Source organism: Galleria mellonella, unplaced genomic scaffold, assembly GCF_026898425.1.
Source record: "Galleria mellonella isolate WM207_F2 unplaced genomic scaffold, CSIRO_AGI_GalMel_v1 utg55, whole genome shotgun sequence".
Taxonomy (NCBI): domain Eukaryota; kingdom Metazoa; phylum Arthropoda; class Insecta; order Lepidoptera; family Pyralidae; genus Galleria; species Galleria mellonella.
The window spans coordinates 67,969-83,243 of NW_026442115.1; the positions used below are offsets into that span (position 1 = coordinate 67,969).

The window sequence follows — 15,275 nt, forward strand, 5'->3', positions numbered from 1 at the left end:
GATGCGTAATACTTGATGTCTAGTACCAGCCGCAGTGTGGCGTAAAAGTTACAGGTTTAATTCCTGCCCACTTCGAATTTATCAATCACTAAATAATTATTGAAATATAATTTTCATATTTAAATAATGCCTATTTATATGTATTTATTCTTGACGCTTTTATTGTACGCAATCATTTAAAGTACACGTGTCTTAAGGAACTCCTTATAGACATCACTCCACACCCCTTCCAAATCCACCCACATACACACATAAATATACATTTTAAATTGTTTACGTAATATAAGTGTTTTCTTTATTATACCTCATTATCCAATATTTGCATGTCTACATGAGACAAGATGTTTATAAGTATTTCTTTTACAGGTAAATCCCGACGAAAATCGACTGCCTCTCGTGTCGCACTCGTCCCCGTGTAAGTAGATTTTTTCATTATTTTTTCCTACGATACATCAATCTCACTTGACACGTTTTCGTAAGTCGCGTTCGCTCTCAGGCTGGATGGGTTCATTTTAGTGGAGTAATGTTACGTGATAAATAAGTGAGCCTCCAAGCAAAAAGGGTCCGAATGTCGGCTTTTGTGACTTACGACTTTTTACTTTAACATAATGGAGTAGGGTTGATATAAATTTATCATTTACACAACCCTTGACTCTATAATACAATTCGATTAAGTGGTTATTTGAGGAAATAAATTTCGCATGGTTGTAATATTTTTTCAAATAGTCCTGTAGTTATTCAGGTGTTCAAAATTTATTAGTAACCGAATGTTCTTACAGTAATCAAGTATAGATTCTTAATTTTACCAGAGGAAGACTTTGTACAAAAGTCGTTTGCTTGGGTACCTCTGTCCCATTCGTGTTTCAACCATGAAGCAGTTGTGTTTGTATGACTTTGTTTGGATTTACAGGGTGGAATATGGTGTGAATTTATAGGGTACAGAGGAATAACACCTGAGTCCTTAGAAATGACAACGCATGGGAGGTATCATGGGCGAAACAGTATACTCTGTTATGTCCATGGTACTGCTCATGTCTATAGGCGACGGTTACCACTTTCCATCAGGTGGTCTGTCAGTTTATTTGCCATTCTAAGTTGTATAAAATAAATTCTAAATAACCTTACAGTATTATGTCCAGTTTATTAATAACAAGTCTTGAGCATATAAGATATTAAAAAGTAATTTTGTTTCTTTAAATATATATCTAATTTTTCGAAATAAGAGTGCAGAAATAAATTAAAAAGAACTTAATTTAAATTTGTCTATAATTATTTTTTAATTATCTTTAAATTTAGTATTAATTTATTTTTATTAATTATCAATATTTTATCTTAAATTTAAATTAATCATAATTTTAACATATCTTAAATATGCTAAAATTGTGTCAAATATAGAAGACCAGATTCTACGTATATAATTATAAGTATTGTTATTAAAATATTCATTTAAATAATAAATTGTACAATTTCCGTTACTAAAAACAGAATAACGACATCCATTGTTTTCGTAATTGAAATAATTTGTACACGAATAAATCCAAGTGTTCTGTTCTAATAAATATTCAATTTTCAGTCTTCAACGGTGACAAGGGGGAGAACGGGGACGCTGTAAGTATTTTGTTAATTGCCTGTAACGTAATTAAATATATATAGAATGGAATTGAAATCGTTAGCATAATTTTAAGAGAGTATTCTTCCAGTGAAATTGAACATTTTTTCTCATAAAAATATGTGTCGAAAAACGACAAAAAATGTTGACTCCCCCATACTAATTTAACAGCTCGTAACGTGTCGTGTTAGTGTGGGTAGCCTATAATTTTGTTTGTTGTTTATCGACCGTGTTCCTTTGGGAAAAATGTTTATGTTCTATTGAAGCCATGTCCGTTTGACTGATAGAATAGTCCTTTTCTTAAAAGGATGTTAATTCTTTCTTTTCCGCTCTATAAATACGTATTTTATTATTTATTTTTTATTAAAAACACTACATATTACGATCATACAAATATATTTACATCAAAATATTATACAATTATTACTTACATATACAAATATAAACATATATACTTTTTTTTTAAATGAGATATAAAAAAGACAAATAATTGTGATGATGAGGTTATAAAAATAATTATTATTCCACGTTGAATTCTAATATGCTCGGCGAATATTAAGTATTACATTTACAATAACGGCGACAGTTGATAAATACTATCCCATTACCCATTATAATTGTTAACATTTTTTTTATAATTATTCCAAATGAATAGTTAGTAGAATAAACATTTACTACAATACCTTCATAAGAGGCGACTGAGGGACAGCGAGAGATGAGCAGCAGCGTCCCTCTTAAAATATCTTTGAAAGCCTAACTGCGGTTGCTAACCCGCCTGCCAAGCATGGCAACTGCTGGCAAAACTTCTCTTATTGGGAAGGCTTAGACCAGCAGTGGATAGTTAACGGTTGAAATAATAATTAAATAAATTGTTCTAAAAAAGTCAAAACTTTGAGAACAACACACAAACACTACAATTTTGTTCTATTATATTGAAGTTCTACATGCGCTAACAACAAAAACAAGGAAATAAAGTTACAATGAGTGGTTAGAACTCAAGACAAACAAAATTAATATTAAAAGGTAGAAGTACGAATAGGAAATTAGAAACGCCTTAATAATTCTAACCCCTACTGTTTATCGTTTATTAAATAAATTGATATAAATTGTATCCAGAATACAAGTATATGTAATAAAAGCAGTTATGGATATTGTATATAATATAAAGAACAGAATAAAAATTATATTTTAATTAAATACAATATCTGGATAAACCACATTATGTTTATATTTTATTCAATATCGACGAACTTATGAACATTATAATAGAAGGTAAGATAGAAAGAAGGAGGGGAAGAGAGGGACCGAGACACAGTTACATCAGGCAGATCAAGGAAGGAGTTGGTGTCGTGTCGATCAAGAGGTGAAGAGACTCGCTAAAAATCGTAGAGAGTGGCAAGAGCTCCACCGACAAGAGCGCAGCTCTTAAATAGGATAGATAGATAGACAATATCTGAACTTACAAATACCTCAATATCTTTACAAATACGTATCATATTTAGAATATTAGTGGAATTTCAAATTAGCATATACTAAAATACGATAAAAAAGTAAATAAGATGTTAGGTGCAAGGTTAAAGTGGTCAATTACTGACTCCAAATTTAAGACAGGTCAGTGGTGACTCAGTACTATCGTCAAAATTCATTTCATGTTATTGCAATACTGTAATCGACATTAAAATCCAGCAGCAGTATTTCCGAACCGATACGATAACATAACCTTCAAGAAAAGAGTATAGATAGATAGATAGGTAGATACTCTTTATTGTTTCCTCCAAAAGTTTACAATAGTAAACATATTATAAATATAAATAATTACAAGAAATAATCACAATGAGAAAACAATGGGCGACCTTATCGCTAAGAGCGATCTCTTGGCAACCTTTGGATGGAGAGGGTAATTATAAACAATTTGGTAGGAGGCACGATGAAAAATTTTGTTAGTTCTAGATATGGGAGATTTAATACATATAATAATATAAAAATTATCCCTACTCATTATTATATATATATATATATATATATATGTATATATATATATATATACATACTAACACATATATAAATAGATATACATACATACATACACATATACATGCATGCATATAAACGCCTAAAATCCTTTTTACCCACCAGGTGAGCCGCATGCTCGTTTGCCCCCTGTGTTGTAAAAAAAAACGATAATTCGCATTTTTTGGAGTCAGTACGAGTAGGTACGCTAATTCCGCCATCATTGACCTTTGTAAATCGTAATGTAAAATTTACCTTCACAAATTTTCTCTCTAACAGATACCAACCGGCCAGTGCAAATGCAGTATGAGTGATATCTCACAGATCATAGAAACGTTGCCAGATCTCAGAGGTCCACCCGGACCTCAAGGACCAACAGGTGCTGATGGAACAACTGGCGCTCCAGGAAAGACGGTATATAATTATGATATTCTTTATTATTATTGATATTTATTATGTGGAATCACACGAATGGCTTAGAATGGGCCATTCCTTTCTTTCCCATGGGTATCGTAAGAGGCAACTAAGGGTACTTAAAGGGTCAAAAGATGGGCAATAGCATCTCTCTTTAAACATCACCAAAGCCAAACTACCAACCCGCTGCCAAGCGTGGCAACTACTGCCAAAACTTCTTCTAATTTCTTTCTAATTTTCTTCTAATGAGAAAGGCCTATGTTCAGCAGTGTACAGTTAACGGCACTTGTAAATTACATTGATAAGACAGTTATAAATATTACGAGCAAGGGTGGGCTTATCTCGGAAAGAAATCTCTTCCAAATAACCTTATACAGAGTCAAAGGATGCAGTATGAACATAATGTTATGTTAATCTTTCCTATCTAAAGTTTAGTTGCAAAGTGTATACCAACCCAAAACTTATTAATCCATAACACTGGACTAATTTTCCCCAAGGAATGCAGTCGGAATATGAAAACATATTTTTCAACTTTTCATTCAAATTTCGACGTTACGTCTTAGATTTAGTATGAAATATTACATATGTATTAATTACATATAAATTAATAATGATAATTAATTTATATATATTTTTATGTATATCTTATTTTTGCCAATTATAATTATTTGTGAGTTAAAAAAATAAAAAAAATAATGCGATTTTGATCCATTCTAAATTTTGAAATATAAAATGTACTTATCACACCTGTCTACTTAAGACCCCTAGTATTGCAGGCGTCCTTAGGCTATAGTGACCGTTTATCATCAGACAGACCGTATGCTTATTTGCCACCTTCGTATCATAAAAAAATCCACTTCGAACTCAATACAATGTATACTCATGTTAAATATATGCGTAAATATATAGAGTCACCTTAGTTACGTGTACTACCTTTGTGTATTCAAAGTATATGTTAGCATTTATTCGCACTAACATTGAGTCAGACAATCCTCTGGGAAATCTAACGTGTCCTACCAAAACAACAAATTTTTCACGACAAAAATTATGTCGACAATAGCGAACACTAGTTTACCAAGTAGTACTATAAAGGAATTGGTTATGGCACACGACTGTAACTTGTCAACAATAACAGTATTATCACTACCTTTTACTATTTAATTCACTTGTAAATATACAAATAATAATGCAAATTGTATTTTTTTTTTATAAAATGTAGGGGCAAATTGGAGACCCAGGCCCACCAGGTCCAATTGGACCAAAAGGCGACAGGGGTGAAAGAGGCGAAACTGGTGCATCAGGACCAGAAGGCCAGCCTGGCCCTAAAGGAGAACCGGGACTAGATGGCATCCAGGGGCTGCAAGGTCCACCTGGTCCACCCGGCCCACCAGGACCAATGTCTTCTGCTCTTATGGTGTGTAAATAATATCTTTTTTTAATATAGAATTTCAAATTTAAAAATAGAACAATAACGAGTAAAAGAGTTCTTTTCTGATTTTTTCTATTTTATTCGTTTATATTTTACAATGACAGATATTACAGCATAACATTCGACTATTTATTTATTTATTTCTATTTAATCAATTAATAAAGCTTTATTCTCAATTAATTAAAAGTACAAAAAAGACATTGTACATCAATAATGTTTTTTTTTCCATTTTTTTATTTCTTTCTTTTTTTTTTTATTTCATATTCGCATCCAAAATTATTGATGCAATGCGACTTTTATTCCTTACAATGATATACTTATATTATTATACTCGTAAATATGAAAGCAAAATATCACAGTCTATAAAGTTATATTTTACGAGTCGTCTGACGTCTAAATAGAGCAATGCGTCTTATTATGTAATCGTTATACTCATGTTAAGGACATTAGTTCATTACATGTGTCTTACACTGTAATTATAGTGTTACTTAACAGCATAATGCTATTATAAGTTTCACAAGCAAACACAAATTTCTCATCGTCATATCTAACACAGGAATCAACAGGATTATACGGGTCCAGTAATCCTGGAATTGCCGGTCCTCAAGGCGAAAGGGGTCCAATGGGGTTACCCGGTCCTCAAGGAGAGAGGGGATACCCTGGAAATAAGGGGGAAAGGGGATTACATGGGCCAAAAGGAGACAAAGGCGAACGGGTAAGTTTATCCTGAATATGATTATATCTTGTAATTGTTTCGTTGCATTTAGATGAGTATTTGTGTGGATACGGACTTATTTAGTTCGAGTGTATTATAATTCATTCATATTGGTGCAAAGGAAGAAATTTACATCTTAGATTTCGTAACAGTAGATTCAGGACTTAAACCAAGGCGCCTGACCTGGTAATGATAGGTTGAACTTTCCTTTCCCTATAAGTGGAGAAAGACCCCAGAAAAGAAGAAAAATACTTGTATATTTATATTTACTATACGTATAAAACAGACTTTTATGTAGGGACTTAAATTACATTTTGTATATATATTCTTTATTGCACTAAAACATACAGTTACTACAAGAACTTATCTCTAAAAGAGATTTTATGTGATATGTATTTGAAAATAAAAATTAATAATATTAATATTATTCCGTATTTGCATAAATAAGCAAAAATTATGTAAATAATATAGTAATAACTTTTGCCCACGGCTTTGGTCGCATGTGGTATTCGATTTTTAATGGGAATAACTTCTCTATCTCTGTCTTATAAGTTATAGCCATTGCCGACTTCGTGCCCTTCCTATCTTAAAATTAACAAATTTTCATCTAAAGTAAATTAGTCTCTATGGTTGAAAGTAAAGCACTGAAAAGTATATTATCTGTTTATAATCAGAAGTCTGCTAAATTCTTTAAATGCCAGTAAACATATTAATTTTTGTTTGGAATCAAAAGTATAAATAAAAAATTTCACGTATCTTATTTCTAAACTAATGAAATTCCATACAAACTGTCAACGCCCATTTTATCCTCCTAGGGATTAAATTTTCAAAATTCCTTTTTTATTTTTCACCTAAACAACATAAAGAACGTATGTGCAAAATTTTAAGATTTCAGTGGGATATAAGTATATATGGGATAACTATGTAGTTAATCGACATCCCTTTTTTTATCTAGAAAATTAGTATATAATTTCTTTGTATTTTTTTTTTCTATTATTTACAATTTGTAATACCTACTATTTCTTAAATTATTCTTTCCTGAACACGTACTCTGTCTCAGCCACGCAAACTAAGTCAGACTGTATTACATACAGACATAACACATAACAGACAGATTTATCCATTCAACATTTCTCGCGTACACTTATACACGAGTAGCGAATATAAAATTCAATGTCAATCTGCCTCGATAGAAAAATATTTACAATAGAAATAAACCTATAAAAGAATTTAGCAAAACTAACAGAACAGAAAGGGAATCTGGTGAACGGCAGTAATTCTAAAGGTATGCGGATAATAAACCTGGGCCTAATGTAATAAGTACCGGTCTGACCCTTATAACACGGCGTTATGTTACATTCGACCCGTAAGATTATAACTGTGTTACAGGGTTACGTGGGTCCAAGAGGGCCACATGGCGCCAAAGGGGAGAGAGGGCAACCGGGCCGCGACGGCACACCCGGTTTGCCCGGCTCTCACGGACGTCCAGCGGAAAAGGGCGAAAAAGGTAACAAACTAACTCAACCATCAAATTTTATGTTTCACTATGACCCTTATTTATTCGCGGGAAACGCGTTCGCAAGATTTTAGGGCTTCATAGTAACGATTTGGAAAATCTTTATTTCTTCGCGCTGGACCCTTGCGGATCCTTCCAATGCTGTTCTCGCATATTTATTTATTATTGCTTTTCAATTTTACGGTCAGTAATAAGTAGCTCTTGTTTTATTATCTCTCTATTGAACAACTGACTTTATATATTTTGTCAGATGCTCTCTTTAAATGCTGCTATCTTAAAGATAGGTAACTAATTTCAAAAACTTTGAAAATATATTACTCTTAAGACATAGTAGTAAGTAGTAGTATGTACTTGTATAAAAATAAAAGATACTCTTATACGTAGCCTCATAAACTCAAAGGTTCTAATAGTTCCATAAAAATGGATAATTTGGATGAAATAGCATATAAAAACAACGAATTGTTTTCTAAAGTTCGTATTTATTGAAAATTAGTACAAATTTTTATTGATAATTATGATAATTATGAATTTTTGTCTAACTAAAATTTATGATTAAAATCTAATAAAAACCTACGTATGATTAAAAGAATGAAAATTTAATAAATAAATATAAGGAAGCAACACGATATATGTTATTGGCGATATATAATTCGGAAACGATGCATTGATAAATTGCCGTGGGCATCATGTTCAACAATTCCCCGGAATAGTCTGTTACACAAGCGGTAGAACACGCTGGGAAAAGCAAATTTTCTCTTCTGATACACAGACTTAATACCGGCTTTACCAATTCGTAATGGTATTTGCTAGTTATCCAAATTGAATAAAGTATAGCGTAGATAGAAAGAGGCTTCTCTCTAAAAATATACATATATTTTTAGAGCAAACCCTCTTTCTGTGTACGCTGGAATTAGGCCAAGTTTTTGGAAATAAAAGAAACATTTATTATAAATACATTCACAAATGTATAGGATAAACTATAAATAAATATTGTAATATTTTACTTTTAGATAATATCATTCAACTGGCATCACTAGCTGGACATATTTAAAATTCATCTGTATTCCACGACTTTGCCGGCGTGAATCAGGATAAAAACAATGCAATCGAGACTATAGCCTATGTACAAAATTTTATTCATATTCTTTCAACCATTTTTTTCATGTGATTGAGTAACAAACATCCAAACATTTAAGCAGATTTTCACTACTATTAGTAGAATTGATTTATAAATCCTATAATACCAATATAGTTAATATATTTCCAATACAATTATATTATTTTAACTATTATATATTATAATAACGTCCTTATGTACGTTTTATTGATTTAAGTGTGTTTTTTATTTCCTACGTTATGCAATACAAGTACAGTCATTCAATAATTTATTTTTAATTTTATCAGGTTCTCGAGGACTTCCTGGACCACCAGGTCCTGCTATACCAGTCATGTCTGATAATTCGATATTAAGTGATTTATCACGTGCAGGTAATTATTTTATCTCTTTATGTTATAACTACCGGTTTAACTAAGCTGTAATATGTTTACATTAAAATATAATGTGTACCTATGAAACTTTTAACAATAAAGTTATTTTCTTTAATTTTATTTTTAGGTATTTATATCTTACAAACACGACTATCTCTAAATAATTTCTAAAATCCATATAAATGTAATAAATAAATCTCTAAATATCCAATAAATATAACTTAGAAACCGAAAAGTGTCTCTTAAGGCAACGACATGGAAATCAAAATCAAAGTGACTTCAGAAGTTGAAGTATGATGGAGGAGATGTTCAGATGTTCTGAATTTTTTAAATAATTATTTTGTATTTATATAGTACTAGTTGTACCACATATGTAGTTATGCTCATGTGAATGGTGATAAAAACTGTATATTTGTATTATTCTATGATATTATATATTTATTTATATTAAATATGTTCAGTGGTTTGAGTTTAAACTTGAGCAACAAATATTTAGACTATCTGTATACGAGTATGTATAAGATTTCTCTTTTCTAATCGATAGGATTACTGAAAATTAAAAAAAAAATATCTTATAAAATGTACCTAAGGAAAAATATAATACCAGATATATTATACGTATCTAACTTATATAATTTATCAAATTCAAGGTTATGAAACAATGAATGTTACGTATAACATTATAATAAATTAAGGAATATATTTTCTTTAGGCAGAAAATTCACGCATTTTTATGATATACCACATGCTTTGTAATATTAACATTTACCTAGCTGTGCTATCATAAATTTTAGTCATAAAACCATATAAAGTTACCAACAGATTGGTCCTTGTAATGGAATACGTGTACTGAAAACTACACAAAGCAACATCTGGCGGCACAAATCTGAATAAACGTATCTGATGTCATTTAGGAAAGTTTATTTGAGTATCTCTATGAGTATTAATAGCAGCTTAAATATGCAATGTTACGTACTTTATTTAATAACTATTTAATATCCCACTGTTGGGCATGAAAATCTTCTAATAAAATAAAGTGGTAATATTATATAATAGGATAGGTATTATTTATCATACTTAGTTGTGATAAAGTGGGGTGGAATTGACCCAAATAAACATAATGTAAAAAAAAACTAATACACATATTATATATCGATTACTTTTAGAATATTATTTAAAATATATAATAAATTTTTATAAATACCATCGGTAAACATTTGGTAGTTTTTACTTTTCATTTCATTTCGTAACAGTGAAAAAGATGTAATACAATAAACTTCTAATAAATTAAAAAGACTTAATAAACATTTAAATTAATCTGAGCTCTCGGAGGTCATTATGAATTAATATATTATGATAAATTCAGATTAAGTTCTGAATACTACTGTGAAGCCAACATTTCACTCAAGGGAACACCACAAAATAGCATTTATTATTTAAATACATATCTTTAAAATAGTCTTAAAGTCTAGACATTACGCAAATACTAACTACTACCAGACGTCAAAACAATGGCCAGCAGTAATAACTCTAACATTTACTTTTGAAGATAAATAACCTAATTCGTCGGCGAGGTCAAAAATAATTAGTGTATACATACACTTACTTATAAAGAACAACTTCCATTTCCCACTAATTGCGATACCATTACCCTCGTTAAACCAACAAAGGGTCTACATAAGTTACGCATACAACTTTGCTTAACCCAAAACCGCGCCGTATAATAACTTTTCTGATATTTTATGATTTTTCTATAACGATACTTGAATACAAATATCGCTTATAATATTCTCAGGCCCTCGAGACATATCGCCCACCACAAGGGGAGTGAAGGGAGAGCGGGGCGAAAGAGGTGAAAAGGTAATTACCTGCCAAGACTACTTGATGTAAATAAAAAAGCCTTAGACTTTTAAACTAATAACAAAGTACATTTTCAATCATATTCGTAAAAGCAAAAAACATTTGTGTAAAAATGAATTATCAAAAGTGAATAGGTAGGTAAATAAACATTTTATTCACCTACTTGAAAATAATCGCCTCGAATGATATAGAACGGTTCATGACATTCAAAGCCCGAATTGGTCGGAACTGTTTCACTCGAGAATCGTATTCTAAACTTTTATTATGTTATATTGTATACAAAGTAATGAGATATATGATTAATATATATAATTTTGCAGTTTGGAATATATTTATCCAATTTTAATATTCAAATTCAAAATTGGATGCGTTTTAATTTTGTCTTTTAGATGATGATGAACAATCCTTGCTAAAATAATATTCTAGTTATGTTCTTGATTGATAATTTTTCTTTTAAGTATTGAAAAATTATTCAATTTAATTTCTGTTAATTACAATATCGAATGATTTACAAGTGTTATAATGGATATTCATTAGGGTGAAAAAGGTTCAAGGGGAATGGAAGGTCCACAAGGATTTCCAGGGAATGATGGAAAGATGGGTGAACGTGGCGACATTGGGCCATCAGGTCTACCTGGAACTCAAGGCCCACCCGGGAGTAATGGCCCGAAAGGGGACAAGGGCGATCCCGGACCCCCGGGACCTGTTGCAATATCTCGAGACGAAGCTTTGGTAATGACGAAGGTATGTAATAATTGTCATATAAACTGATAATTTATCATCACTAATTTTAAAATGAAATTCCTTTAAGAAATAATCTTCTTACAAATAATTATTACCTATACATACATATCAGTCACCCCTGTCTCCCATTAGGGTAGACAGAAACAATAGAATGCTAAATGCTTTGATTTAAACAGACCTCTTTCGCTTCCTCCACATTCATCAATCTTTTCATACACGCTACCCAGTTACGGGTACTTTTAGTCTGGCCCTTCTTTAGCACGTCGCCTATTTGGTCGACATACTGTATGTCAATCTTTCGTTGCAATCGGTCCCTAACCAAATTAGAATTTAATTATTACTTTTCTTGTATTAATGAACGATAAAATCATAAAAAATACTATTAAAAATATATACATAAATTTATATTTACTTTAATAAAAATTATTTGCTTCTTCTTTCTTAATTTTATTATATTGTCTATTGTATTGTATTTGGTTACTTAATATTATCTCTTCGTTTATTCAAATGCAAATACTGAAGAATTTTTCGAGTATATTTATGATACCGTTTGATGTTGTACTAGAGATGGGTAAGATTCGATATCTATATATTAGATTCTTCTGGACATTGATGACCACCCATTGCGATATCGCCAATACAAGTCAGATATCTATATTCATTACGAGAGGATTCTTCTTTTCTAATAATTATCTGTTAATATATCTGTTATTGTGTCAATATACGAGTATCTATAGATATATTAACTACAATGGTATATAGATATTGCAATATATTACCCACTCTTACATTGTACACGCGTATTGTATTTATTTAGGTCTGCTTTATTCACATTTTAAATAATTATCAGTATAACTAACGATAATTATTTTTTAATAATCACACCCATACTTGACTTTCAAACTATATTTCTGCCAAATAATTAAATGTCATTCAAATTACTGTAACAAATAGATATTTCTATTAATAATTATTTCAATAAGAATTTCGTAATAATTCTAAATTTAATTTACTACAAGTACTAATTAATCAGGGTGAAAAAGGCGAATCTGGTCCCCGAGGGAAGAGAGGTCACCCTGGACCACCTGGACCAAGAGGTCCTCCAGGACTACCAGGGCCCCCAGGAACACCTGGCACCAATGGTCCTTCGGGTGATATTGGATTACCGGGATGGACGGTAAGATTATTTAAATACTTATACATAAGTGTATTATTAATTACAGCTCGAATCTTATATTGTATTCTGAGGTCTTTGTTAACCGTTGTATTTACAAAATTCCTCACGTAGCATTCTTGGTATATAATCATACTGTATTTAAGAATAACTACACTGAAAAAGCTGCGAGCATTGCTAATGTAATTACATTAATTTAGGTAAAATTGAAAATGTTCTAGTAGATTTAAGGACGTGAAGAATTCGTGTTTTATAAACTGAAATAAAACGGCTACCATCTAGCATGTTATTTTAAAGGGACCGCCCGGAGTCGCGGGACAACCTGGCCCTCCGGGTCAAAAAGGTGAAAAAGGCGATCCTGGCTTAAGTCAAAACGACTTAGACAAGGTATTTTTCTAGTTTAATTATATTAGTATAGGTACACAGATATTGTATTATCTAATAAATAAATCAAGGTGAACAAGTGCACATAAATCTCAAACTATGAAATTTTAGAAACAGTAACAGTTTTACTACAAAAATAATTTAAAACACCGCCTATCTATCTAATAGTGTTTAAGAAAATTCTGACTTACTAATTAAACATTGTTTAATTTTTTTTTTTTTTGGCGTATTTTGACTACCGCCGCCCATAAAAACAGATTGCAAGCCTTTTAAAAAAAATGCTCTTTTCTTGAAATGTTTGTCGGCGGAAATTTTCTTTTTCCAAAGAGTGGTTGTTAGATTAAATATCTATTTTTTAACGATGGTGAAAATCTCTATGATTTTGGCATGATAAATTCGGTAGAAGATGCACAGAGAGTTTTATACCAACAGTAAGACGCCGATCGTAATAATATATTTCTAAACAGATAGTAATAAAAATTATAATGATTACAGTTTCAGGCGGTTTTCTGGCGTGAAATACCGTCTCACCCTATTGAGCACCCCCAACTTTTTGGAAGCTATCTTAGCTTTTTCCTCCAGATAAAACTGGACGTCCTAGATATATTTTACTTATTATACTGAAGATACGACAAACGGTGTCTTTTTTGCGGTGAACGCGCAGAAAAAGTGAACAAGATCGTTCACCCCAGATCGAAACTTTATCGAGTGAAGTTTCGATTTCAGACACAAGTCTGTTTCGGAGCTCATCGGTATGTGCCCGCGAGATCTTTGCATGACCGGTGTATAATGCATCTCCTGTACTGTCGTCCGCATAACAATGAATATCACTGATCTGTAACATATCATTGATATGCAGAAGAAACAGTGTCGGAGATAGTACACAGCCTTGCGGGACACCAGCATTCACAGGTTTTAAGTCAGAGCATGCTCCGTCGAACGACCTTAATGCTACGTTCCCTGGCGACCCAACTGCACAATCTCGGCAACCCAAACGAAGGTAGTTTTGAGATTAGTGCCCTATGCCACCGATCAAAGGCTTTCGCAATATCCAGACTAACAGCTAAGGCCTCCCTTATTCTCGATTGCCACTGCCCATCGGTGTGTTAAATAAACTAAAAGATCACCAGCCGAGCGTCCCCGTCGAAAGCCGTACTGGCGTGGCGATCCTCTAGGTACCGGAGCAGTTGATGGTTAATAACTGATTCCATGACCGTGATAGCTATGGGCCTATAGTTAGCTGGATCTGAGCGGTCTCCTTTTTTAGGGATCGGATGGACCAAAGCAGTCTTCCAAAACTTTGGGACTATACCTGATGAGTAACAGAGCCGAAAAAGACGCGTAAGAACCGGAGCCAACTCTGGTAATTGGCGTATTTTCTGATAAAAACAGATTAAGTTAAAAATAATTTGTCGGCATTTTCTTTATTAAATTAGATTAAATATCTATTTTTTAACTTCTATGATTTTGGCTAGTTTTATACCAACGGTAATGGTAATAATATATTTCTAAACAGATAGTAATAAAAATTATAATGATTGATTACTCTCTAGAGTAAGTATGAATAACACTGCCTTATTTTTATTTTACTGAAGATAAAAGGTGAAAAAGGTGATCGAGGATTTATCATTAGTAACACGGACCGCCAGGACCACCGGGTCCCCCGGGGCCACCTGGCCCTTATGCAAACGACGTTCCGCCCGATACATTGACCGATAGCCCGGGGATTAATCGTCGAGAGCCCGGTACTGGTAAGTATTAAAATGTTAGGTATATTTTTATATTGTTTGTGTATTCAAAAATAAAAGAACGTTTGCAACTACATATAATCCCTAATAGCAATATGATGTTACATTACAAAGACGAACAAGATAGTAATTTATCACTATAACACAAATTTTTGATATGGAAAAATGTAGAGAAAATAATACA

The 15,275-nt window shown here is 32.0% G+C and overlaps 1 protein-coding gene across 1 annotated transcript in view; it reads left to right on the top strand.

The window, feature by feature from the left end:
• Positions 1–15,275, top strand: part of LOC113519351 (collagen alpha-1(I) chain-like) — a 45,519-nt gene that overhangs the window by 12,505 nt on the left and 17,739 nt on the right. Inside the window, 13 exon segments of the mRNA XM_052898995.1 lie at positions 367–415; positions 1,574–1,608; positions 3,899–4,033; positions 5,253–5,447; positions 6,019–6,177; positions 7,567–7,684; positions 9,098–9,181; positions 10,977–11,041; positions 11,579–11,785; positions 12,819–12,962; positions 13,257–13,346; positions 14,939–14,975; positions 14,978–15,094. Of these exon segments, the coding sequence (XP_052754955.1) occupies positions 367–415; positions 1,574–1,608; positions 3,899–4,033; positions 5,253–5,447; positions 6,019–6,177; positions 7,567–7,684; positions 9,098–9,181; positions 10,977–11,041; positions 11,579–11,785; positions 12,819–12,962; positions 13,257–13,346; positions 14,939–14,975; positions 14,978–15,094 (1,435 nt within the window).